A 27,237-nucleotide genomic window follows, 5' to 3' on the forward strand; every position below is an offset into this window, starting at 1 on the left:
GAGAGGCGGGACATGCCATGGGGGACGCAGGTGCCGACCGCCGGGCGCTTGTGCATGTCCCTGCCAGTCTCAGGAGGGACATGGATCAGGCGGCTACACATCAGACTGCGCTACACCACAGATGGGAAGCCGCCACTCTAGTGCACAGAAACGGAAGTCAGGCTGACAAACGGCACTTGCTGCCAAGCCTGGCGCCCTGAGTTCCATTCCTGGAACCCACACAGTGGGAGGAAAGAACTGACCCCCTCGAGTTGGCTCAGACTTCCACATACATGCAAATGGCATACACGCCTATCCCTCACAGGTGATGAATGGATAAATGTAATGAAAGAAAGCCAGAAACAATATCCCTCAGACTGATCTAGAGGCCCCCAGATCTCAGACCATCTCAACCATTACCTTGCCTTTGGTGAAGGTCAGTTTTCTAAACTCATAGAAGTCGGACTGGCCACCGGGTGAACTTTCCTCAGGGAAGCTTTCTTCGTTAAGACTTATTCTGTTGAGGTCTTCGAGCAGAGTCCCACCCGTGTGCTCTCCACACTCTCTCACATCTTCACCCGCAGGCTCAGCCAAGTCATCCTCTTCAGAGACAGCATCCTCCTCACCCGACCCAGTGTGCCTGCTGTCCTCCTGATGTTCACGAACAACCCCCTCCTCATCTTCTGTGTGGTTAATGCTGAGCCTGGGCTCCTCCCCTTCCTCCTCCTCCTCTTCCTCCTCCTCCTCCTCCTCGTCGTCATCGTCGTCCTCCTCATCGTCATCAAAGTGCATGGCTGCTGACGCCTGGCCCCGGACTAGAGGGGAACGGCGATTCCGAGGCTCTTTCATTTCCGCAGCGCCTAGTGTGTCTTCTTCATCTACATCGGCCTTGTCACCCAAAGGGGCACGGCTGTCACACTCCCTAGCTCCAGGGTTCCGGAGCCCCACTAACTCCAGAGTGTTGTCTGCCTGCAGACCACAAAGGCTGCCACAGTTCTCAAGTTCTGGCTGGCGGCTGCTGCTTAAACCTTGGTCATTGCTGCTCAAAAGGTGCCCCACCTTCCTTCCGGCTTTCCCCTTGTCACTTCCTGTTTGCTGATGCTGTGTTGTGGCACCCTCACAACCCTCACAAATGACCTCTGCCTGGACACAGCCAGAGCTGTCCTGGTGCATTTGGGTGTGCACACTTCCGATCTCCTCTGGTGGGCTTCCCAACTGCTCGGCGGCATTCTTAAGTGGTTGAGCCTTGCAGTCACCTGAGGTGGGGACACCAGGACCTCGAGCCATGGCTGCTTTCCCCAGTGTATCTGCATCTGTTGCTTGGAGCTTTGGGCCACAATTTCTTGCTTCTTTGTATGGGTCTGAAACACGGGTAATGGGGCTAGTAGGCTTTGCAAGGTTGGGTTTTGTAACTCTGTGTGGAAGAGCGAAATATTTGTATGTTGTCCTCAAACAATGAAGTATGTACTCAAACACAGGTTGGTTATTCAGGGTCCTTGCCACGTTTCTTTTAACAGAATAGGGGTCTGTAACAAAAAAAGAGAGGGAAAAAAAGAGAAAGCCACCACTTCATAACTTCTATTTCCTCATGCTTAAAACTAGACTTTCACAGGTAAAGCAGGTCACAAACAACAGTCGAATAGATCATGCATCTCCCATGCTTTCGATACATTTTAAAAACAGTTCGGGTGGGAGTGAGGGCAGCAGTTTAAGATCAAAAGCAGCGCTCCTGAGTCCCCTGCTCTCCAGAGAGGACCCACAGGAGTCGATCCCCCTTCCCTAGCTGCTCAGTGACTGGACGTAGCAAAGATACCGTCAGTGTGTCTCTCGAGCCCTGGGGAACTTAACACTTCCCAACAGGCTTTGCGGCTGAGTGCTCCGCACCCTCCTCAGTCAGCCTTGCAGGTGTCAAGCTTACCTCCACTCTTCCGCCCTGGGAGGCCCCATCACTGAAGTGGCTGGCCTGAGTTTCAGGGGCGAGAGGGAGGCACCAGGAGGAGACACCACTTCTCTCAATCTTTCCTCCTCCCCCAGAACTCCAGCAGGTTAGGCCATTGGCCAGAAGAGCTGAGCCAGAGAAACTGCAGGGGAGGGTTTAAAATGTGAGATTCCCCAAGACTGCACATAGAATTTATGCAAAAAGAAAAAAAAATCTTATGCAACATAAAGCTTGAAAAAAAAAATCAAGCAAAACTGAGATTTCCATGTAGGAGTTTTGCTGTTATTCTTCAGTTAAAGGAGGACAGCTAAGATTTCTAGAAGGTTTCAACCTCCTGACTCTGCAAAGCTGAGAGATCACCCATTCGGTGACACAATAGCCCATCACCGTCTGATAGCTGACTTTCACTACAACGTGTTGTCATGAGGTAGTTACTGCTCTCTGCTTTAAAAATAAACTCTCTGTTCCCTGTACTGGAGTCAACCAACCTTACTTAAGAACAGCATTTTTCACAAGAAAAATATTTCATTCATCTTTGTAAAACTAAACCTCAACAGGAATTCCTGAGGGTAGAATGTCAAAACAAAAAAGTGAGGGCAGTAAAAAGAAAGGCATAAGAACCTATGGGTCACAGGGAAACCGAGAAAGCGTCTAGGGTTCCAAGCACCTTATGAAGCAGGGACTCGGGTACCTTTAACCAGTCACTTGACATGGAGACACTGTACCTCAGGAGACACTGTACCACTGTACCTTGGTCCCTTACAACCCAATGGCCTGCATGCAGGAGTCTAGTGTTTATTTTACCTTCTGACCGGGCCTACCTCTGGCAGAACTGCAAAGAGAAACGTGATAAAAACAGGCTGTGAGACGGACACTGTGTGAAAAGTGACCCAACGGTATTACCTTCAATAGCGATGCGCTTTTTGGGCCAGTCCTTTGATTCCCGGGACACCAATTCTTTGACACGAATACTGATCACTAAATCAGCCAGATTAAACTCTAAGGCATAGAAGCGCAGCAATTCCACCCAGAGCTGCCCAACTGGCACCGAAGGCTGGTGTTTTACATTAAATGTCAATGGCACCTATGAATGATAAGGAGCACAGAGGTTAATTCAGATGCCAGCTCAGTCTGAGAAGTTAAGAGATCACTCAAGCCTAAGTGAGAAATCTGAAGACTTTGGAAAACCATGAGCTGGACATCTAGATAATCTAATTGTAGGCTCTATTTGGTCAGAGGTGAACCCTGGGATTGAGCATGTTAAGGAATTTCACCACGGGAGCAGACAGAGCAGACAGCACAGCTAATTGTGCGTCTCAGCAGTAGGTGGAGAGGCCCCTGTGGAAGGCTGGGCTCAGGAAGGGCTCCTGCTGCTGCTGCTGCTGCTGCTGGCAGGCGCCTGTGCGGGCGTGGGCACTGCTGAGGCGGGGAGGAGGAAGAGGCTCACGAGCACTGCCCCACACACTGTATCTGCCAAGTGGCACCGAATCTTAAAGCCAAATAATGCTTCATATCAGAAGCTGACACTAGCGTGTCAATGACAGACGTCTGACAAGTTCAAACGACATACGTGACATAATGAAAGAGTACAGGACTCAAGACAGAAAGGGACGGGAGCGGCCCATGGTGACTCTGCAGCTCACGGCTCTCAGCTACTCTGCAGCTTAGTTTCTCCACTCTTATGATCGGCAGCACAGGCAGGATCATGGCCAGGAAAACCGGCTGTGTGATGAGCCTAGTTTAAAATGCACACTCTGCCAGGTACTAGCTGTGATGACCTCGGTTAAGGTCTATGACCTGTCTAAGACTTGAATTCCTCACCTGGAGAATGGGGATAACAGTACCCACCTCATAGGGTTGTTGGGAGGACTGAGTGAGATAGTGTCTGTAAAGTGCTTAGCACAGTGCCTGGCAGACAGTGTTCAAAAAATGGTCGCTATCATTATCTGCAGAGTAGGGATGATACACCTATAACACAGGACAGCGATGAGGGTTAAATCAGAAGCAAGGGAAAGCAGCTGCAGGTATGGCTGCTCTCTGCACTCTCTCAGGTACTATCTCCTGAAGAAATGCAAACATCACTGCTACACAACGTCACACCTGGAAGATGCCCTTTAGAGCTGATTCAGTTCAACTCCCACGTGCTACCAGAAGGAACTGAAAGTCTGAGCACCTTCACGACTTGTCGTGACACTGCTTAGCAGGAAGAATCGGCAGAAGTTAAGCGAACCACCACCACTCTGAAGTTAAGTATGTTCTAGAGGTTGCTTAACCTCTCCAAATAATAAATTTAAAATAAAGCTTTAAATGGACACATAACATTGACTTTTTCTTCACAGTTTTCTCTAGTAAACAATGAATAAAATATTTCCACCTAAAGTATATAAATTTGTCTACAATCAATCACACTTCTTATATCACACTTCAAAATAAGTGGTATGATACTTCATTAATGAGTAAATCGCAGGCACATGGATTCTGGCAATCATGAAAGTCACTTGGTGGGACCACAGGCAGAGCTCAGACTCCTGACTGGAATGGGCATGGCCTCCATCCCACACATGGTAGGTGAGGACACAAACCCTGAGAGTCTTGTTGACGTCACCTCTGTGCCCACAGCCATCAGCAGGCTTAGCAAGGACTTTTAAGTCCCTCACTTAACGCCCTCAAAGCTTACTGCAAGGGATGTCACAAGACTTTCAGTGTCTACACCACTAGCTTCAACTTGTCTTCTCCAAGTAAAGTAAGAATATCAGCTAGGGCTGACCAAGTGCTCACCACATGCATGGCACTGAGTTAAACTCTCTAGGAGTTGGTGAATGTCAGGAGAGGGCATCAAGACTATTTGTGGGGAAGAAGCTGGAGCACAGGAAGATTGTAGCCTACCTTAGGACACAACTAGAAGCCAGAGCTGGGACTCAAATGCACAAACCCTGCCGAGAGTCTAGGCTGTGGCCCACAAGCAAAACCCACACAGAAAACAGAATGGTGTGGTCTCTGGACAGCAGGGTCGGGACATCTCTTTTGTCCCCCCGGTTCTAGGAAACAGGAGCCCACAGTTCACCACTGCTCCACGTGAGACATGCATACACCATGGACTGGAGGATAACACGACTTGCTTGTGTACACTTGGCTTAGAGCCATGAAGTATTTTATGACTAGTACAGTCATCTTACATCAGAGTCTACTCAGTATCTTTAAAAGGTCTCTGCATATAGAAGAAGCCATATAAATAAATGGATTAGTGATGTCAATTTTTCAACCTTTTTCATTATTTTTTTATCCAAGAGGCTGAATAGACAAGGAAATGAAATAGTCGTAAGTACGTGAGCTCCTTAAGAAATAAACTGGGACAACCATATGACCCAGTCCTGTCCCCAAAATCAGCTTGCTATAGAGAAGCCTGCATACCCACGTTTACCAACACAGTGCTCACGTCAGTCATGCTATGGAGTCAGCCTAGGAACCCATAAATGGGTGAAAAATAGGTCTCTCTCAATAAATGGAATTTTAGTTATTCATTAAAAAAGGAAATTATGTAGTTGGCACGAAAATGTTATTAAAATAAAGCAGTTTCACAAATATGAGCACCCCATATTCTGTCTCATATGCAGAATGGAGGAGTGAGATAAGGCAGGACAGTGAAAAGGGGTCTATCAGGGACACGGATAAGGAAAAGTGGCAGGGGACAGGTGGACCAAGAAAGGGTAACAGAGGAATGAGCAAGATAAACATATTGCAGTCATGCAGAGAAAAGCTGTGTGCAATGAGATCCACTGCTCTGTACAATTAACCTACACTTCATCTCAAAGACACTCAAGAGAAAGCCATGTATGGCAGTTCACGTCCATAATCCCACGACTTTGACGGGCTGAGGCTGGAAGACTGCCATGGATTCCAGACCACCCTGGGCTACATATATAGCAAGCTGCAGGGTTAGCATGGGAAACAAAGTTAAGACCCCGTTTATAAACCCCAAACCAATGTAACCCAAAGGGGCAGCAAAGACAATGAAGACAGGGAACCAGACTGAGGAATCAACACCACAGCTCAGACAGGGGAAATCAGCAGGATGGCCAGGAGGGAGAGAACATACCTGCCCCTTCTTGGCTGCGGCCTCCTTGGGTGCCTCCTCTTTGGTAGCGCTGGCGCCCCCTGTGGTGTCATCAGTGTACTCCCAGATCACAGAGTCTTTCTCAATGTCTTTGAGGCTGAAATTCCCTAATTTATTTAATGAGAATTCTTCAATCTAGAAAAAATAATCAGACACATCTTACTATACAGTATGAACAACTCTGTGGCAGAGGGTACTAAGACTTTAGTTCGCAAGAATAAAAACTTAACACACACCGTAGATCACTGCTGACATGGATTAGGGGATGGATGGTAAGATGGTTCAATGAGTAAAGGCTTGATGACCTGAGTTCAATCCCTAGGTGGGAGGAAGGAAGGAAGGAAGGAAGGAAGGAAGGAAGGAAGGAAGGAAGGAAGGAAGCAAGCAAGCAGGGGACGAAAGCTGTTCTCTGACTTCCACACACATACTGAAACGTGCACACAGCCACACACAGCAATAAAATCACAGAAATAAAAACTACAAGACAGTTCACCAACTACCTCTGAAATTTGGTAATTTAAGTATCTTCTCAGGGTAAAGAGCAGGCTTTTGAATTGCAAAAGCCATGGTGACTTTGCAAAGTAAGTTTTCAGTATCCTGGGACGGGGCATAGTTCTAGAGTGTGTCTGAGACCTGTCACAAGACTGCAAACAGCAGACAAACAACCCAGAATAAAACCCTATGAGAAAACAAAACAGCCTGAGAAGCACCTGAGGTTGTTGGTCCTAGAGTAGGATGGACAAGTGCTCTTGAGTGTCTGAGGCATCTCTCTAAGCCTCAGCATCCTGAGACGTGGAGCCCGCTACGGGAGTAGTGGTGCCGTAATTTATCTGCTCGTGACACAGTTTAAAACTTCTCAAAGGATACCAGGACTTGCTCCTATCAGCACTGTGAAAATAGGCAACTATCATCTAGATCCTCCTCACTTCAGAACAGCTTTCCGGGGATGGTGGTGCATACCCCGGAATCCAAGCTTCTCAGGAGGAAGCAGAAGGAGTTCAAGGAGAGTTTGACCAACTTGTCAAGATTGTCTCAAAGTACAGCAGGGCTGGAGAGATGGCTCGGTGTCTAAGAGCACTAGCTTCCTTCCCTTCCAGAGGACACAGGCTTGATTCCCAGCACCCACGTGATTGTTAACAAACACCTGTAACTCGGGAGTCCAAGGGGATCTGATGCCTTTTGCTCTGTGGGCACCTGCATACACACACAAACACAACCACGCACATACACACACATGCAAACACAACCACGCACAAATGCACACACACACATGCATGCATGACAGAAGTTAGGAGGCTGCTAACAATGCAGCTCTGTGGTGGAGCATTTGTGATGGTAGCATGTTTGAGACCCTTAGTTTAATTCCCAGAATCACCACTCCATAAAATATTAGATAGCATGAATTCTTACTAAGTCCCAAAGAATCTGTGTATTTTTTTTTTTTTACATTATTAAAGAAAATGCCAGGGTACCGCAGAAGAAAAGGTTAGGGGCGCTAAGCTCTGAAAGGCACTATGAAACGCTGGACATTTCTCTCCCTACACCGTGGGGCTCATCAGTCATGGTGTCTGGGCTACTTTCCCTGTCGCTGAAAGAAACAACATGAGGGACAACATGTTAATTCGAGCTCATGGTCTGTCCTGGCAGAGAAGTGAAGGTGGCTTTCTGCTCTACCCAATCAGCCTGGTGAAGACAACTCCCATAAGGACACCTAGAAGCTTGCTTTCCTCCAGGTGACTCTAGATCCTGTCAAGCTGACCACACAACCATCACATGTAATTCAACAAGTTAACAAACTGTGGAGCATGTTACCGAATGTACATCTACGCAAACAGGTTGTTCATCAATGGCCCAGCTGGCGGCAATCCTACTGAAGTGTAAGAGCCCGTGCGTGGCTCTCCTGCCTGTCCGCTTTCCTTTTCACCTAAGACGTCAGTCTTTTCCCAACCTTTCTAACGCCACAGACTCGCTCCCTTTCTCTACATGCTTCCCCTTTTCTCAAACATCCAACCTGACACGCATGTGCTAGCGCATGAGAAAGGCCTCACCCTGACTGGTAAACATGTTTATGACATGCATTTTGTTTGGTTTGTTGTTCTAACACGGCACCCAGAATAGCTGGAGAGGACAGCGGTCTGTAACAACTGTCCCAAAGACACCACGGAACACAGGGAGTGACACTGCCTCTTTGTTAGATGCATGGAATCAGTGTTCTTGAAGTCAGTGCTGTATTTCTGGTCTTCATCATAATTTTTCCTGTGGTGATACATTATTCTTTAGGATCTAATAAAGCTTGCAGAGAGATCAGAATGCAAAAGTATCCACAGCCATAGAGGCCAAGTCAGGCATTGGTGGCAGCGTACACCTTTAATGCCAGGACTCAGGAGACAGAGGCAGCTGCATCTCTGTGAGTTCAAGGCCACCCAGGGCTGAATCAGTCTAAAAGAGAAACAGAGCTCATGCCTTTAATCCCAGCATGAGAGAGAACATAAGGAGCTCAGTGCCGTATCAGTGAATCTGAGCAGCAGTGCAGTCTGGAGATGCAGTCTGAGGTTCAGGGATCATCCCTTTGGTCTGAGCATTGGTAGCGGTGAGAGCTCTCTGGCGGCTGGTTGCCTTGCTTCTCTGATCTTCTTCTTGAACCCCAATATCTGTCTCTGGGTTTTCATTATTCGTGCTACATTTTCTTCTTTTTTGTAGAACCAGGAAAGGGCTCTACTGAGGTGATATCTTGCTTGTACAAATAAAGCCTGTCTGAAGGTCAGAGAAAGGAGCTTGCCACTAGCTAACCATAGAGGTTTGGAGGTCTGTACAGACAGGCAGGAAGTGAGATAGCTGGGCAGAAATAGGATATAAGCAGGGAGAAAAGGAACTCACTCTCTTGTAAACTGAGACACTACGGAGGTAAGGTGTGCTGTGGCTTGCTCCTTCTCTCTGATTTCTTAGCATTTTCCTCTATATCTGACTCTGGGTTTTTATTATTTAGACCAATGAAAAACTCCAGTTATACTCTACCACAGAGTCTATCCTGTCCTTAACAGTTTTTGAACAGCAAGAGTTTCAGAATTTAAAAAGTTTATTAATTTTTAAACTTGCTGTGCCATCCCTGGAAAGGTAATCCTCCTCTGTGGCCTGTGCTCCTGTTCCTACCCTGTTTTCCCTCAGGTAAAGTCAACCCTTTTCTCTTCAAGTTCCTTTTGGTCGTGGAACTTTATAGAAACAGAAATCCAAACTAAGATATGGCATTTTATCACAGCAATAGAAAAGCATGTCATGGTATGATAGCAAAAAATCAGGTCGGCTGCTTGGGGAGGGGACCAGACACAATACAGCCACTCTTTGTGGTCATTATTTCATTGAGGGTAGCTTCCCAAAATTTTCATCAGCATTTGAATTTTTTTTAAGGTGTAAGAGGGAGTCTAAAGGACAAATTCATACTAGGACATGTTGGTATCAGTGGTGGCTGAGAAAGTTTCTTATGAGAAGGGAAAGCAGAGCCTGGCCAGGCGCCTGTAGCCCATGGCATACCAGGGCAGTTCCATGCTGAGTGCTGAGGCAGCTACAAGCATCAATACCGTATCCGCCAGCTACATACAGGTTCTCCCAGAACCTTCAAATACAAGCATTTTTAATGTTTCAGAAGAAGGAAGTATGGGAGTTAGCTGTAGATACTTTCCATAAATGTCTACTGTCAAATTCAACTTCTCTAGCAAAATAAAAAGCTGCCATACCTTGAATCCCAGCAACCAGGAGAGAGAGGCTGGTGGATCTCTGTGAGTTTGAGGTCAATCTAGTTTACAGAGCAAGCTCCAGGTCAGTCAAGGCCTCAACATGGTGAGATGACATTGGAAGAGGAGGAGGAGGAAAGGCTTACTGGGTTATTTTTCCTTTGGCTGAAAGTGCTACGTTTAGTATTATAAACCATGTACATCTGAGGCTGGAGAAATGAGATGGCCCCGTAGTTTGATTCCCAGCACCGATGTCAGGTGCTCACACCCACCTGCAACTCTAGTTCCAAGGGGCTCTGATACCGTTGGCCTCTGTGCACACACGCACTCATGTGCACAGATACACACCCATAAGCATAATAAAATAAAATTATTTTTTAAAGTATACAGTTTATCTGCTTCTTCTTTCTTTTGTAGTGAAGCTATTTCATGACCCTTGGCCCTCATGGAACAGGCTGATATCTGAAGACAGGGTGCAAACAACAAAATAAGCAGTATTGACAGTCTTACTAGCTCAAGCAACTTCCAATCACTCAACATTTTAAAAACCATTTGTCTATTTTATGTGTATGGATATTTTACCTACAATATGTCTGTGTATGACATGTGCCTGGTACCCACAGAGTCCAGAAGAAGTGTGGAATCTCCTAGGACTGGAGTGACAGATGGTTGTGAGCCACCATGTGGATGCTAAGAATCAAACCTGGGTCCTCCGGAGGAGCAACCAGTGATTTAAGGACTAAGCCCTCTCTCCAGGCCCCTCAGCCTTCTTGCTTTAGCGTCCTGACTGCGGGGACTACAGATGTATGCCGTCTAGGTTGGCATTTCTAACAGGGTCGTCTAACAGCTCACTCACATTTCAGATCACTACTGCTGTCGCTCGTTGTAGAATAGAGTATTTATTTAACCATGTAAAGGTGTGTTACATCTGCTTGTGCTGCATTTGTTTAATTATGTAAAGATGTGATGCTGTTTTACCTGGCCTGCCTAAGGCTCCTGACTGGTCCAATAAAAAGCTAAATGGCCAATAGTTAGGCAGTAGAGGGACATGCAGGGCTGATGGGCAGAAAGAATAAGTAGGAGAAGGAAGATGCCCAGGGCACCAGCCATGAAAGTAGGACATACAGAATGAAAAAAAGGTAAAAAGCCTCGAGGTAAAACACAGATAAAGAGCCGGGCGTTGGTGGCGCACGCCTTTAATCCCAGCACTCGGGAGGCAGAGGCAGGTGGATCTCTGTGAGTTCGAGGCCAGCCTGGTCTACTGAGCGAGTTCCAGGACAGCCTCCAAAATAATAGAGAAACCCTGTCTCGAAAAACCAAAAAACACAGAAGAGAAATAGTGAAATTGAGTTATAAGAGCTAGTGGGACAATCACAAAATAAGGACGAGCACTCATAATTGATACTAAGACTCCATGTCATGATTTGGGGGGCTGGAAGTTCAAGAAAGCTTGCTACAGACACTGGTTCAGGGTTAACAGCCACGTCACTCTCTTTGCACTTTCTGTGTCTCTGTCTTTCATTTATTCTAAGTGCATTCTTTCTGTCTCCAGATGCAAAGTTATCAAAGCTGGGCTCAAGGCTTTGGCAGCTGTCACCTCTGGGCAGATTTGGAGTCAATGATGTGGTCTGGAACTTAAATGTCCCCCAGACACCCACGCACTGAAGGCCGTGCTGGAAGTCTACACTGAAGGCCGTGCTGGAAATATACACACTGAAGGCCATGCTGGGAGTCTATGGTGCTTTTGGGAGGTGGGAGAAGGTTGGGAAAGTACAGCCTCCTGGGAAGAAGTTAGGCTGCTGGGACACACCCTTACAGGAGACTCTGGGACCTCATGCATCTCTCACTTGTGTGTGCTTGGGATGGTGCAGGAGGCACACCTGTGCATACGTGTGGAAGCCACAGGACCACCTTCAATGTGTTCCTCAGGAGGTGTCTGCCCTGATTTTGGAGACAGGGTCTCCATTTGGTCTGACACCCACCAAATCAGACTCGGCTGGCTGTCGAGACTGCTTCAGGGACCCACCTGTGTTGGTTTCTCCAGCACTGGACTTACAGATACACAACACAATAGCTGGCTTTTTACAAGTGTTTTAGGGATCTGACTTGGGTCCTCTCATTTACTTTACTAATAAGAGTACCTCTAGAACATGCCCCCACCTCTCTCTCTTTGCCTGTGGCCACTCTGAGGTGAATAGTCTTTTATGCTAAGTGTCCCTACTGCAATGATGTACATAGGGCGACCAAAGACCAAAGCAACACAGCCAAGACAACATAAAATCAAGCCACTGGCACAAATGCATGTAAGTTGATCTCTCACATGTCCCGCTGCAGCAACCAAAAGCCAACTAATACACAGGATCTTGTCTAGGCTTTTTGGCTCTTGTACACTGAGCAATTTTTATTACATCCTAGACACTATAAACACTATTCTATATTGTGAAAAATCTGGATTCTTTATGCTGTAACCAAACAAATGTTGACAGTTTTGTTTGCTTTATCAGGTAGTTAATTGGGGGGGGGGGATTTTGTTGTTTTGGAGGCTGTCTTGGAACTTGCTCTGTAGACCAGGCTGGCCTCGAAATCACAGAGATTCACCTGCTTCTGCCTCCTGAGTGCTGGGATTAAAGGCATGCGCCACCAACGCCCAGCTCCAGGTAGTTAATTGTTGCAAACTGCAACCGCTTCATCAAATAATCAAATAACTGCTTAGAGTCCCTCCTCCCCTTTTCAAGGGAGGGGGCATTGCTACATAGCACAGGCTATCCTAGAAGTCACCATCCTCTTGCCTCAGCCTGCAGAGTGCTAGGTTTACAGCATGGACAGCACACCTAGCCTCGAGAAGGTCTATACGCCTCAGCTCCCAGTGTCAGAGTATGAATACAGGGACTCCTCTGGCCAAGGCACACATTTCAACCACACCCTCAGCTCGCCTTTTCATTTTTTCAAGCTATTTCTGGCTAAATTGCCTAAGGGAACTGAGTTTGAACTCTCTTTAGCCCAGGAAAGCTTAGACCTTGGGGTCCTCCAGCCTCAGCTCCCTGCACAGCTGGACTACAGACCTGCACCCCCAGTGTCCCACCGCTAAGGGCAACTGTCACAAGGTGACATAAAGTGTCACTCTGCAGCTCACAGCTGAGGCAAACACCAGCTTGTTTTCTTGGGTGTGAGGGCTACGGAGGAAGCAGAGACACACAGTGCTATGGTCCCACATACTCAGACAGCTGAGACACGGGGATAAGCTGAGCTCACGTTTGCGGTAACATGGGCAGCAGCGCAACTCAGCCTCAAAAACATCAGCAAATGATAAAAATAAGACAAAAGTCTTAATGGTTTACAAACAGCACAGAGATGCTACATAAAATCAAGTATCAAGTCCAAAAGTTAAGCTCAATGAAAAATTCAAACTCAGCTCAGAGTTTTTCCCAAACTAAGATGAGGTTACTCTTTAAAAATAGTGTCATCACTACACAGGGTACGGAATAACATATTGTCATCCACTACTAATATTTCAGCACTGATAAGTAGACTGGCTAAGTGTTTAGATTTTTTTTCATAAGGAATTTATTAAACCACTAGCAACCAAAAGGTGTCATACCCATGATCCTAGGTAAACTGGCAAGAGGGGCTCTTCCCTTTGCTGAAGAAAGAAAACAGCCATCAGGGCAAACACATATGGTGGCAGGCCTCCTTCCTCAGGGCGATCGATACTGCAAAGCTACAAAAAAACAAACAAACCCACATCAATAACATTAGTTGGGAGTGGCTGGATACTAAATCCACAGCCTCACTTGTACTGGAAAACTCACTGTCACTGAGCTACACTGGAAGGTTTTTCCCATTCACCAAGTTAAAAACGGGGAATCCTGTTTATCTCGGACTCAAGAAGTGGAACCTTCTAGCATAGCTATACCTGAATCGTAAAGCTTTGCTTATGGAACTGGATGTTTTACTCCTGTAGTTGTTTTTGTTGAGACAGGATCTTGGCACGTCGTAGTTCAGGTTACCCCGGAACTTGAGAGTTTCTCATATCCACCTCCTTAGTGCTGGGACTATCAACATGTGCCAACACCTGACCAGTTGTCAATCTTATTTGTCATGATGTGATCTTCATTTGGGACTGCTTATCTAGAACACCAGGGAACTGTAAGACAGCTACAGCACTTTTTCTGTTTCTAAAGTCTCTGAATAAGTTACAGGGAATGGTGTAAGAAGTGTCATCATACACACTCCCACTTCAGAAAAGTCTTCACAAAGGAGTTAAGATAGAACTTCTTGGGTCCCAAATCTGATTTTTAGTAGTATTGTAACTCATTTTATCTTCTGAGGAATAATGTCACACTGACATACAAACTCTAAAGGACTTGCTAACTGCAAACAAACCTGTGTATTTTATAGTGTCTAGTCCAATATTCTGACATCTACTCTCGACACCTACAGATACATATCTCAAGTTAAGGCATGGTGGCATTCATGGCTGCCAAAACAAAACAAAAACAAAAAAACCCAAAAACCCAAACAAACAACAAAACAAAACAAGACAAAAACCCATTCTCAACGCCCCCAACCGTACCTTTGCCCAGTGTCTAAATGCCATCACCAGAGGAACCAGCCTCGGCTCTAGTTCTCCAAGAGCTGCTAAGTGCTTCGTGGTCAGACAAGCGTTTTCATTTCCCGCACTCACTCTACAAAGAAGACCACTAGTGGGGGAGGGTGTGGGTGGGAGGGAAGGAGAAAAGCTGTGTTAGGCAGCACGTTTACACCAACAGTAAAACTTAAAGAGAGCTTACACTCAGGAGTGCTCACTAAGGTGCTGATTGGTTTGCCTTGTGTGCGCCTGTTGTGTCTAAATGTAAGTATGTTGTGTACCGCGTACATGCATGGCCCCCTAGAAGGTCAGAAGAGGGCGTCTGATCCCTGCAACTAGAGTCCCAGGTGGCTGTGAGACACCAAGCTGGGGACCAAACCCAGCTCCTCTTTGGGAGCAGCCAGTGCTCTTCACCTCTGAGCATCTCTCCAGCCCCGAAACTGAATTAAAAAAAAAAAAAAGATGGCAGCTGTTTTTGGGTATTAGAAATTTTGGAAAGAGCACAAGAACAGAAAAGGATTATCAAAGGTCTGCTCTGGTCATCCTAATGGTCCAAGAGTTTTCTCCTGAGAGTCAAAGGCATTGGCTTCACGGAGAGCCATCACAATGTACAAAGCTCCTGATGGGTGGTTGGGACAGTGCTTTCCAAGGGAAAAGAGCTGACACATGAGGTCACCCTGACCACTGTCCCCGATGCCACGAAGGCCACTGAGAACAGTGGAAAAGAAGGCGCTGAGAGGAAGCAACAGGCCAGTTCAGATGAAATCTGTTAACATCCTTCCAGCACTTAATTTTCCTTCTCTTCTTACAATGAAAGTACGGGAAACATTCCAGCAAGAAGTACAAATAATAGTCAGATTAGAAACTTACAATTCTATAAATTAAACCTGAGATTTAACAAAATATTTGTGACTTTGGTAATCTGATAAACTGGGCATGGTGGTACACCCCTGTGATCCCAGGCCATCCTGGGTTATAGTTAGATCTTATCTCACAGAAACCCAAATAAATCATATAAAAATAACAGCTCAAAGACACAGAGACCTTTGCTTATCTCTGCACACCACCACGGGCACTCGGGCGTGGAAGTCGGCATCAACGTCAGTGAAGGCATCTGAGGAAAGAGGAAAAACAACCAAATGGGTTAATTAAAACCTCTGTGGAAGCAGAACTGGGAAAACCTAACCGCAGGTGTGGGTTGAGAGGCCACTACCACAAACACCCCTCAGGGCGCATAGGAAGAGAGAACACTGTGCTCAAGAATCAAATCATCACAGTCCAAGCCCTACCCTTTCAAATCTAGTGGCGGATGAGACAGACTGCAGTGCTGAGGCAGCATTTAAATGCTCTGTGGACCAAGTAATTAGAAATGTGCACAGGAGAATAAAGACAAAGCAACGCAAAAGCTACTCAGCGACAGTGCCAAAATATGTCCTGGCCGAGACAAGAAGAGATGTTTGAATGTTTCTTATAACAAAAGAATACGAATGAAGCCGGGCGGTGGTGGCGCACGCCTTTAATCCCAGCACTCAGGAGGCAGAGGCAGGTGGATCTCTGTGAGTTCGAGGCTGGGCTGGACCGACAGCCTCCAAAACAATACAGAGAAACCCTGTCTCATAAAACCAAAAAAAAAAAAAAAAAAAAAAAAAAAGAATGCCTAACCCATTTGATAAGGCCTAGCCCCTGAGAAAAAGCCATAAGCCCCCCAAGGGGGACGCTGTATTGGACAAGACAACTGATGAGCCCATTTGGGAACAACTGTCTTTGAGTTCATTAATCAGGGTGGGGCCACACCTATTTACTGCTTGTAATGTTGATTTAAACCACACAATAAAGCAAATCACCATGAGCTTACTCCCAAGAGTAACTCACATATTTTGCATTTTTCGCTCACAGTCTAGGGCTCATTAACTCTGAACGCTGTCAAACTAACAGCTGCCTGACTGGTGTTCCTGCACAGTGCTAGCTGGACTCTAGTTAATTATTCAAGGGCATTTACATTTATTTTTGCTTTGGATTTTACCCATATAAGTAATTTTTAAAAGAAAACTTCCTACTTGTAGTTTGGTAGCAAGATATATTCAAATTTATAGACAGAAGACAAAATCAGAAGCAAAATGTGGAAGAATTTGGCCTTACCACTGTTCTTTAAACATTCTTGAACAAGTAAGAGGACATCTGGCTGAGACATCTAGGAAATAAATGAATGAATACATGAAATAATCCCTAAACACTTTTGTTTTTCTGGTAAAATACAGTCTGAAGTTCCCCAAATTTCTTTCCAAATAAGAAATGCACATTGCTACAGATGAAGGAAACAGCATTAGCCTGTGTATAAGGCCAGCGAAGAGCCCATAAGGAGGCCTGTGTGTGGGTAAAGAAATTGCTAACTGCATACAACCTCATTCTTGAGGTAGTAGTCCCTCAATGGAAGATGGGAAGGCGCTCCACTGCAACAAAGTTCCTCTCGCTCTGAAACACTGCTGCAACACAGCTGTTAGCTCTATCATTAGTATCCCTTACTCCAATCTTTGTTCTTCAATGGACCAAAACCCTTTAAAAGTCTCCAATGGATCCTTCAGTCTGTTTCTTATGTTTTTGGTTTGAGGTGTTTTATTTACAGATTTATTTATTTGTGTGTGTGTGTCCCTGAAGAGACTGGAAGAGGGTGTCAAATCCTCAGAATAGGAGGGATAGGCGGCTGTAAACCACTCTGATGTGAGAGCTGGAAGTCAAACTCAGGTCCTCTGTAAAAGCGGCATGAATACTGAACTGTTGAGCCATCAATCTAGCCTTTTTTTTTTTTTCTTTTTTTGAGACAGGGTCTTGTTCTATAGCTCAGGCTGGTCTCAAACTCACAATAATCCTACCACTGCCTCTCAAATGCTGGCATTACAGGTGTGAGCCACACCCCGCCCCCTACCAAAGGTCCTTAAAATTCGTGATACCTATTATTGTTAGGTCAAAATCAAAGTCTTACTACATAGCCTTCAAGATCTTGAACAAGTGACCCAATTGTCTATATCTTAATTGGAGTCCTGTGGAAATGCGCCCTCTTTGAGGAAGCTAAGTCTTCCCAGAGCTTGTCACTCAGCCTTGCTTCTCTGCATAGCTGTCACTATCATTAGTAACTGAGGAACTAGTTTACCTCCTGACTAGCTACAAGTGCCATCAGAGAGTCAGGCCTATCTGTCCTTTACAAACTAGTATATAACAGGGGTTTAGTAAAAATTTACTACATTAATGGTACCAGATCAAAATTACTATGAATTTATTCTGATAAATCACTAACCAGAATTTGAAATTAAAAAAAATATTAAGATTGGGACTGGAGATGGCTCAGCAGTTACAAGTACATACTTTTCTTCCAGGGGACCTGAGTTCAGTTCCTAGCACCCACATTGGACAGCTTACAACCACTTGTAACTTAAGTTCCTGGGGGAATCCAATACTCACATGCACACCTACACTCACATGCATATACCCACATGAAGACAGACAGACAGACAGACACACACACACACTAAGATTTTTAAAAAGCAGTAATAAATTTATGGGTCGCCGAACCAGGTAGCTATAGAACCAAGCACAGCAAGAATGAGAGGCTATGAGCAAGACCATTAAGGAATCCAACCCCAGAGTCTGGTTGCTATTTCAAAGACAGGGTCTTACTAAGTAATCCCAGCTAATCTGGAACGTTTCATTATGTAGACCGGGCTGGCCTCAAACTCACAGAGACCCACCTGCCTCTCAGATCACAGGCATGTGCCACCAGGCCTGGTCTCAAAATTTATATTTTTAACCAGCAACTAAACTAAGCATAGGCCAACTGTAAAAAAGCCAGTGAGAACCAGAGTGGGTAAAGTTCTGATTTATCCATGTCTTTGGGAATCATATTTCACCAAAATGTAGGCTTGTGTGGCTGGTGTGTGTGTGTGTCGGGGTGTTTGTGTGTGTGTGGTTCCTCACTTTATGCTTACCTCCAGCTTGCTTTGTCTGAGGCTAGCCTTGAAGTCTTGATCTTCCTGCCTCCAGCTCTCCAGTATTGGGATTACAGGTGTGTAATCATGAGATTAGGGGTTTTAAAAAGTCCAATTATTTTTTAAATTACATGTATTCATTGTGCACATGTGTGGGGCGTACACATGATTTATTCATCATGTATGTGTGGGCGTATACATATGATATAATCATTGTACATGTATGTGGGGCATACATATGATGTATTTATTCATTGGGCACATGTGTGGGGCATACATATGGCCAGTTCACGGCACGAGACTGAGCTCAAGTCCTCAGGCTTGGAGCCAAATACCTTTACCCACTAAGCCATCTCTCTGGTCCATCACTATTATTATGTTTTATTATTATTAATAACATATAAGAGGGGAGTTAATTAGGTTTCCAGATCATAAATCCTTACAAATGTACATTATTTGAACATCTATCTGCCTTCCTGTGATAGGAAGGTTGGTTTTATGAAGAGAACTTAAATTTTCTGAGCCGGGTGTTGTTGGTGGTGCACACCTTTAATCCCAGCACCTGGGAGGCAGAGGCAGGCGAATCTCTGTGAGTTCCAGGCCAGCCTGGTCCACAGAGTGAGTTCCAGGACAGCCTCCAAAGCTACACAGAGAAACCCTGTCTCAAAAAACCAAAACCAAAAAAAGAAAAAGAAAAAAAAAGAATTTAAACTTTCTGAATTCATGGAGATATACACACCCTCACAAGATCCATACATCTAGAAAACCAGCTTTACATGTAAGCAAGAAAGATCTGTACCAAAATAAGCATGAAAATCTGTAAAGTAAAAAAATAAAATTTTGAAGCTGAAGACAAAAGACATAAAAATGCAAATCTTCAGGGAGGATGTTAAGTCTCAGAATCTAGTCACATCCAGGTCACATTTAAAAGCATTTCTGCTTTTCGCCATCAGACAGTCACAAGTCCCAAGCAGGCTCCTGAACAAGCTGGCTGCCACTAGACAAAGCTGAAGTCTCAGAAAGGAGCACGGCCACCAACAGATTAGGGCCTGACTTCCTCACAATCCATGTGATCAGCAACCAAACCCTGAGAATTCTCACGTCTAAAAGCCAGGCCCCTCGTGCCCCTGAGACTCCCCATTACTCCTTTAAGAAAGTGGCTGCTGTGTATATTTTGGGAGGAACAGAAACGATAAGGACACCAAGATCTGTGTGTTTCTGATAAGGAGCCAAGTCACCAACTGGCTTGATATTCTAAGACCAAGAATGTTTGCCCCGCCAACTGAAAAAACACACAATTGGCCCATGTATTCAGCAATGTTATAAATAAGCTCAAATGAAGACAGGTTCAGGAGTTAAGAGCACTTGTTCTTCTGGAAGACCAGAGTTCAGATCCCAGCACCCACATTATGTGGCTCACAAGCTCTAGATCTGATGCCCTCTCTGGCCCCCATGGGCATATCTACACACACACACACACACACACACACACTCTCTCTCTCTCTCTCTCTCTCTCTCTCTCTCTCTCTCTCTCTCTCTCACACACACACACATACACACACACACAGAGTAAGAAGGGCACATGAATTCATACAAGCATGTAAATATACTTTTCTTAAAAGCTAAACAAATAGAAGAATTCTCTGTGACTGCAAAGTCCACCACATCATTTTGTACTTACGATAGCTGGGAACTGAACGTCAATGTTCACATCTGAGTCTCTGAAGCCGAGTCTGCTGCAGGAAGACCCGTACAGCCTAAGAGAACAGTCTAGAAACAAGTAAGCACATGGGAGTCACAGACAGAACAGTCTCTCACAAGCTGTAACCAAACACTGCTCCTAAAGCACAAAACCATCAATCACAGCTGTGCACACTAGCAAGCGCATGCCGAGACCAGGCACTCACAAACGAGGACTGCAAAGCCGTTTGCTAGGCTCATCCCTGGACTGCAGCCGCCCACCATGAGCTGCGAAGCATCGAAAGACTCCTACATGATCACGCTCACATTTCTTGTTAGAAAAACTGCAATGATTTTTAAAATTCTGATACCGAATGTTGAAAAGGACACCTGGTTTTAAAACCTACAGTATACTCGTGAGCTACTGCAAGCATATCTTCCTAAAGTCAGAATGCACACATGGCTCTAGCTTATTATAAAGAGTAAGTTTCATGAAAACTACGGGTTCTTGCTGCTATGCAGGTTTGCCTTGATCCTGGGTCAATCATTCTGCCTCATCCTCCCCAAAGCTGGAATTACAGTCTTGTCTGCTGCACTCAGCTAACATAATCATCTTTGTGAGGGGACAGGTCTTTGAGGCAAGGCATCCCTTTGTACCTGAGCTCCCAATGGCCCTGCCTCCACCTAGGTGTTGGAACTGAGCTTGTATGACAGAGGCTCTAAAGTTGCTATTTAGTAGGAATCACCACAGCACCAACAAAAAGCCTTTAACACAACACAACCATGTCTGAAAATCATTTGCAAAAGCATTACAGAACAATTTAAAATGTGACCAGTTGGATGCAGTGAGGCTGAGGAATGAGAACTCCCTTGAGGATGAGACAGAATCTGTCCACTTCCTTATAGAGGTGTCACTTGTAACTTCAGTGAATTTTGCTTGTAAAATAGAATATACCTTGTTACAGAAAACTGTTAAAACCCAAGAAGTCACTTAAAATCATTTAATTTTTTTTTTTTTTTAAGAAAAAGCTGCCCTTGACAGTGAAGGTCTTTCTGGCTCAATGGAAGTACACACTGAAACTGAATGTCATAAATAACGCACAGGTGACACACGTCTGCACCCATAAGTTGCTTGAAGAGACAGAGCTGCCAGGTGGGGTGGCACCCGCCTTTAGTCCCAGCACTTGGGAGGAAGGAGCAGGCAGATCTCTGAGTTTGAGGCCAGCCTGGTCCACACAGTGAACAGGGCTACACAGTGAGATCTTGTCTCCAGAGAAAAACAAAAGCTGAAGTGCTTTTAATTTTGGTCGCTTGTCACAGATCATCATGTGCATGACTTTTCCGTATGAGTAATTTAGAGTTGTAAGGGAAGGCAATTAAGCAATGACCCCCCCCCCACCTCCCTTCTACATCTCACTGTGTGGCTCAGGTAGCTCCAAATCATGATCCTCCTGCATCAGCCTCCCAAGTGTTGGGGCCTTCGGAGGGGCTGCCCACTGTTACTGGCAACTGTGCCGCGCAGGGAAGACTCAGAAGCTGATTAAGCTTCTTCAGCCATTTGCCCGCAGAGGCCCAGCCAGGGTGTGGGATGGGTCTGTTGCTGTAAAGGACCAGTCAGTGACTGTCAGGCACTGACCACTCCCAACTTTAAATGTTAACAGACAAGCACGTCCCTAGAAAGTTATCCCTACAACTGAAAGGGGCAAAAGACAGGCATACCTTTGAAAATCACTGTAAGAGTAAACAAAACAAGAACACATGATGTATACTAGGCTCCAACTGACACATAAAATCTACCTCTCTACGTTTAACTGGGCTAGGGCTCAGTATAGAGCAATTTCCTATGTACAAGGTCCTAGGTTTAATCTCTAGTGCTATAAAAAATAGTCTAATAAATAAGCCTAGTTTAAGAAAAAAATAGCTCAGTCAATATCAAAGCACATGTCTAATCTTTACAAAAGACTCTGGGTTCGCTTTTAGTACAAAATAAACAAACAAAAAAAAACCTATGTTAATTCAGATAAAAAGTAACTAATACATGATAACCTCATAGTGTGTCAATAATATGGAATATTCAACGCATATGCACGCACTAGGTGTGGTGTTACATGCCTATAATCCCAGCACACAAGAAACTAAGGGAGGGGATTCATGAGTTCAAGGTCACTTTGGACTACATAGCAAACTTCAGAGCAGTCTAGACCACTGAAGGAAAGAAGGAAAACAAAACAAAATGAACACTCCCTCACCCTCCTTCCCCATCGGCACACACCAAAAAAACACCACCATCAGAACACTAAAAATAGGTGTTTTCCGATGTAGCAAAAAAAGTCCCAGTGATACTTTGTTTCTTGAGACAGGGTCTGCTATGCAGCCCAGGCTGGCTGGCCTCAAGCTCAGGACACCCTCCCCTCCACCTCTGTAAGCCCATATTACAGGCAGCAGCCCTGTGCCCAGGCCATAAGTTAATTCTTACTAGCTGAAAGTAACTTGAACTCTGAAGCATTCTTAGATGCTAAATAGAAAAACAAATCCAGAAAATACCTGGTAGTTTGTGCTGGAACACAGTTTCCATGGCATGCTTAATCTCTAGCCTCTGATCCAAGCTTTCATTGTGTAAACCAAACTCCTGCACCACTTTGTCAATGGCACTGCCAATTGCATTTATCTGGGAAGGCGCTGGCGGGGGCAGCGTGGTGAGCAACTCTTCCTCCTGCTTTTCCTAGTAAGATCAATGGTAAGATTAAAAAGGACTCATACACAGTTGCTACCTGTCACTTTTCACTGAAAAGTGAAAAATGAAAATCTACAGAATTTCTGGACTCCTCACAGCCATCCTCATCTTAGACATGGTGGTCTCCATCCTATCAAACACACACACACATGCACGAACGCACGTGCACGCTCTATGTACTTAATATGGACAGTAGGGAGGGAGCAGGTGGGGACAAGGAGACGAGAACAAAGACAGCAAGACAGACAGTGCGTGCCTCGTTTACATAAGAACACCTAGGTCCCACCAATGGCTTCCCACAGCTTGACTCTGCACTTGGGGAAACTCACGGGGGCTACCCAGCAAACACTTCTGAGTAGGGGACAAGTATTCTGGCTCAAATAAATTCAGTTGGTAATTTGCTTTGATGCCTACGGGGCTCCAGGGGAGCCATGAAGACAGAGTCACCAGGGACCCACCTTGAGGTTCTTCTTGTGCCTCTTCTCCTTCATGTGCTTGTGAGCGAACGGGATGGAGTCCATCAGAGCATCGCACAGCTTGCAGGCGTACTTTGCTGTAGGGCAATTTCGTGGTCGCTACAGTTTGACAAGATTGACAGAAAGATTTATCTCCAGACATTTAGAGAAACAAAATTAGCCAGAATAATGGTTCCCCCATGACTTTCAAAGCTGACAGCCATTCTTATTTAGGTACAATGGCAGTCACTCTTCATTTTCTTAACTCACACCGAGAATCCCTTCACGTGCAGACTTACACAGGAATAAAGAAGTGGAAAGCCTAACCCACTGAGGTAAATGTTGCGATTACTAACACAGTGCAAAGTAAAATACAGATACAATCTAGCAAATGTATGCATAAAAATGTTACCCTTTTCAGCCTGTCGATGCAGTCTCTCTTTAGTCGTTCCTCAGCCTGATGTAAGCCCAGAAGTTCCTTTGTTGAAAGTACAGACTCATCAATCACAGGACCTTCCAACTCTCCATCCTGTTCGCCCTCCTCATTTCTAGGCCTCCGGGGCTTCCGAGGTCTGGACCGCTGTTTCTTGTTTTCTTAAGTTGGGGGACAATATTGGCAGTGTTGAATACCATCCCTCCGAGTAAGAAGCACAACTTTCTTCGTTTAAATTCACCTCCTTACACACAGCACTAGGGATTGAACCCAGGTCCTCACACACGCTGGCAAGTGCTAGACCCCATGCTCTAGCCCAAGCCCATAGGAACTTATTTCAACAATAGGATAAATGATGCCCCCACACTGAACAATGGGGGAAAGTAATTCTCCACATTCACACATCCACACAAATCGTTGCAATTAAAAAGGATTGTACTTTCCATACACTTTGATTTTATCTCCTCCCACATTACACTGCTGAGCATACTCATGCAACAGTAAAAGTACTCCCAATTCTAATACACTTGATATATAATGTACATATTATTTTCAACCAAATTGTAAATGTACCTGGTGTTTTAATGAAGAGTATTCATATTTGTTTTGATTTTTTTTCCCGAGACAGGGTCTCTCTGTATAACAGCCCTAGCCGCCCTGGAACTTGCTCTGTAGACCAGGCTGGCCTTGAACTCACACAGATCCACCTGCCTCTGTCTCCAAAGTGCTGGAATTAAAGTTATTAAAGTCCTGCGCTGCCACCACCACCAGGCTTGTTTTGATTTTTTTTTAAGTGAAGAATCCCAGTAGGTAAGAATGGACAATATTGCGTGTACCCAGAGATCTTAGAAACACATTTTTATGTGTTTCAAATACAATCACTTAGCTACAAATTTAGCCTTCGATCATAATTGGGTTCCTTCATTAAGAAGAAAAAAATCCAAGCCAAACTTTTATTTACTGAGACCATAGTTCCCACTTTACTTTTGCTTTGGTTTTTTAACATACCACCACTGACTGAGCACACGCCACAGGGGGGAAAAACTGGCAGTGAAAGATCAAAGTTTACCCTACATAAGTTTTATGAATTGTTAGTTCTCTAAACCTTAGACTGAATAAATACATTCAGGCTAACTACTTTTCAACATGTGACGCATATAACAATTGTGGGACTGAACTTTAAACACTATGGTAAGCAGCCTTGGGACTCCACCTGGTTCTGAAAGACAGTGAATGCTAATTGTAACATGGGGCTGAAATAATATTTATTCCCAAGATAAAATAAATGTTGAATGAGGGTCTGGAGAGAGGGCTCAGTGAAGTTAGTTCTTGCAGAGTAACTGGGTTCTGTTCCTAGCACCCAAGTAGCCTCTGCAGGCATCCACACATGCACACACCCATGTAAGTTAAAATAACAAATCTTTTTTAAATTCTGATTAAACAGGTGGAGCAATTTTCATTGGCTTTCCATACATCAGTGCTTGGGAAAGATCTTGCACAGAGCAACCTCTCCCCAGCTTTCGGAGGAACTGGTTACCAGGACAGCAACTGCAAAGCATTGGCTAAGTGCAGAAAAGAATTCTGGGTAGAAAAGGAAATACAGGACTTCCAGTTTTAAAGAATACCACTTTGAGGGCGGGTGATGGCTAAGCAGTTAAGGAGGCCCACAACTGTCTGTAACTCTAATTCCAGGGGATCTGACGCCCCCTCCGGCCACCATGGGTTCCTATATATGGATAGTGCACAGACATCCTACAAAATTAAAGAGTGCCGTTGCCATGTTGGGGACACTTGCCCAGCCTGGGGAAAACAACCCATCAATCAGCAGTCAGCAGCAGTAGCTGTGATCAGGGGCGCACTCTTGCCGCCACACTGGGACACTGATTTACTCCTTTTGGCAAGGGAGAGCTGAACAAATGCTGGGTGATGTCAACAGCAAGCATCACTATCTCATCCCACAACATTAGGAAAGCAAGTGCTTTTTTATGTGCCCTGCCTCCTCTGATCCCTATAGTAAGCCCACATCAATGCTGAGATTAGCCCCATGGTGCACACGGTGACAACAGCAGTCTCAGAGAACTAAGTGACTTGCCTAAGGACACAGGGCCAAGGTAAAATAAAGATCTAAGCTGCAATTTAAAATATGGCAGATGGCCGGGCGGTGGTGGCGCACGCCTTTAATCCCAGCACTCGGGAGGCAGAGGCAGGTGGATCTCTGTGAGTTCGAGGCCAGCCTGGTCTACCAAGCGAGTTCCAGGACAGCCTCCAAAACAATACAGAGAAACCCTGTGTCGAAAAAAAAATATGGCAGATATTAGCCTTGTACCTCCCAGTACGCAAAGTGAAATCCCGACAAAGCCCCCTGTGGCACACACACACACACACACACACACACACACACACACACACACACACACACACGTCCCACATCAAGGACAGACAGAACTGACAGCGCTACCTAGTCCTGCAGGTACCAACTTCGAGAAAAGCTCCCTGAGCAGCTTAGGAGCAACAAAACAGTCCAAGGCGGCTCCATAGCCACTGACAGGAAGGTTCAGGCTCCCTGGCCTGTCACAACGCCAGCTGTCTGTGAGCATTCCAAGTCCCTCACATCTTATTTGCATATGGTACATCACTCCAGTCACAGAGGACATTTGAATGGATACTTATTTGAATGGATGTCTCCAGTCTATTAATGACAATCCCCAAATAATTGCCAATTAAGGCACTTGAGGTTTGGGAGGGTCAACAATGTAGGATTGAAAAAGATAATAAATAAATCAGTACTTAAAAAGTTGTTTTTTTTTGTTTTTGTTTTTTTTTGGTTTTTCGAGACAGGGTTTCTCTGTATTGTTTTGGAGGCTATCGGTCCAGCCCAGCCTCGAATTCACAGAGATCCGCCTGCCTCTGCCTCCCGAGGGCTGGGATTAAAGGCGTGCACCACCACTGCCCGGCTTAAAAAGTTTTAAAAATCAACTTTAATACAATTTTTAATCACATTGTCTCATACTTTAATTCTTACTATTGCAGGCCATGGTGGCACACCCCTTTAATCCCAGAACAAGGGGCGCAGAGGAAGGTGGATCTCTGAGTGTGAGGTGACCTTATCTACACAGAGAGTTCCAGGCCCACCAGAGCTACACAGGAGAGACCCCATCGCAAAAAGAAAGTTAATTAATTTTTATGAAGACATTTCAGTCCCTTTATTGATCTTTCTTAGGCTCATTTCCATACACTGCAGATTTACACATCAAATTAAACTCCTATTACACACAAATCCTTTGTTTCCTTTATGAAGATCTTCAACGGAAGCTATCCATTTCTTACTTGGCAACTTGAAACTTATGTCTGTACTCCATGCACACACTTAAATGAGCTTTTGTAAACACAACGACAATGTACTCCCATTCACACCTGCTGAGGCACCTCCCTAGTTATTCCTAAAACTTTCTAGCTGCAAAACATCTACAAAATCATTATTAGGAGCAGTAATTTTAGACAGGATCTCACTAAACAGCCCTGGCTGGTCTGAAAATCACTATGTAGCCCAGGCTGACCACGAATTCACACATCTGCTGGCCTCTGCCTCTAGCATTCTGGGAATAAC

At 45.1% G+C, this 27,237-nt stretch overlaps 1 protein-coding gene across 6 annotated transcripts in view; it reads right to left on the reverse strand.

Moving 5' to 3' along the window:
• Positions 1–27,237, reverse strand: part of Tut7 (terminal uridylyl transferase 7) — a 54,746-nt gene that overhangs the window by 24,035 nt on the left and 3,474 nt on the right. For all 6 annotated transcript variants that reach the window (XM_040756123.1, XM_040756125.1, XM_040756120.1 and 3 more), the window contains exons 3-13: positions 23,610–23,791; positions 23,201–23,317; positions 22,553–22,730; positions 20,010–20,098; positions 16,488–16,539; positions 15,393–15,462; positions 14,334–14,460; positions 13,359–13,478; positions 6,015–6,167; positions 2,822–3,002; positions 400–1,505 (exon numbers count right to left, since the gene is read on the reverse strand). In XM_040756123.1, the coding sequence (XP_040612057.1) occupies positions 400–1,505; positions 2,822–3,002; positions 6,015–6,167; positions 13,359–13,478; positions 14,334–14,460; positions 15,393–15,462; positions 16,488–16,539; positions 20,010–20,098; positions 22,553–22,730; positions 23,201–23,317; positions 23,610–23,791 (2,375 nt within the window). The remainder of the gene's footprint in view (positions 1–399; positions 1,506–2,821; positions 3,003–6,014; positions 6,168–13,358; positions 13,479–14,333; positions 14,461–15,392; positions 15,463–16,487; positions 16,540–20,009; positions 20,099–22,552; positions 22,731–23,200; positions 23,318–23,609; positions 23,792–27,237) is intronic.

This window comes from Mesocricetus auratus, unplaced genomic scaffold, assembly GCF_017639785.1.
Source record: "Mesocricetus auratus isolate SY011 unplaced genomic scaffold, BCM_Maur_2.0 Super-Scaffold_100013, whole genome shotgun sequence".
Classification (NCBI taxonomy): domain Eukaryota; kingdom Metazoa; phylum Chordata; class Mammalia; order Rodentia; family Cricetidae; genus Mesocricetus; species Mesocricetus auratus.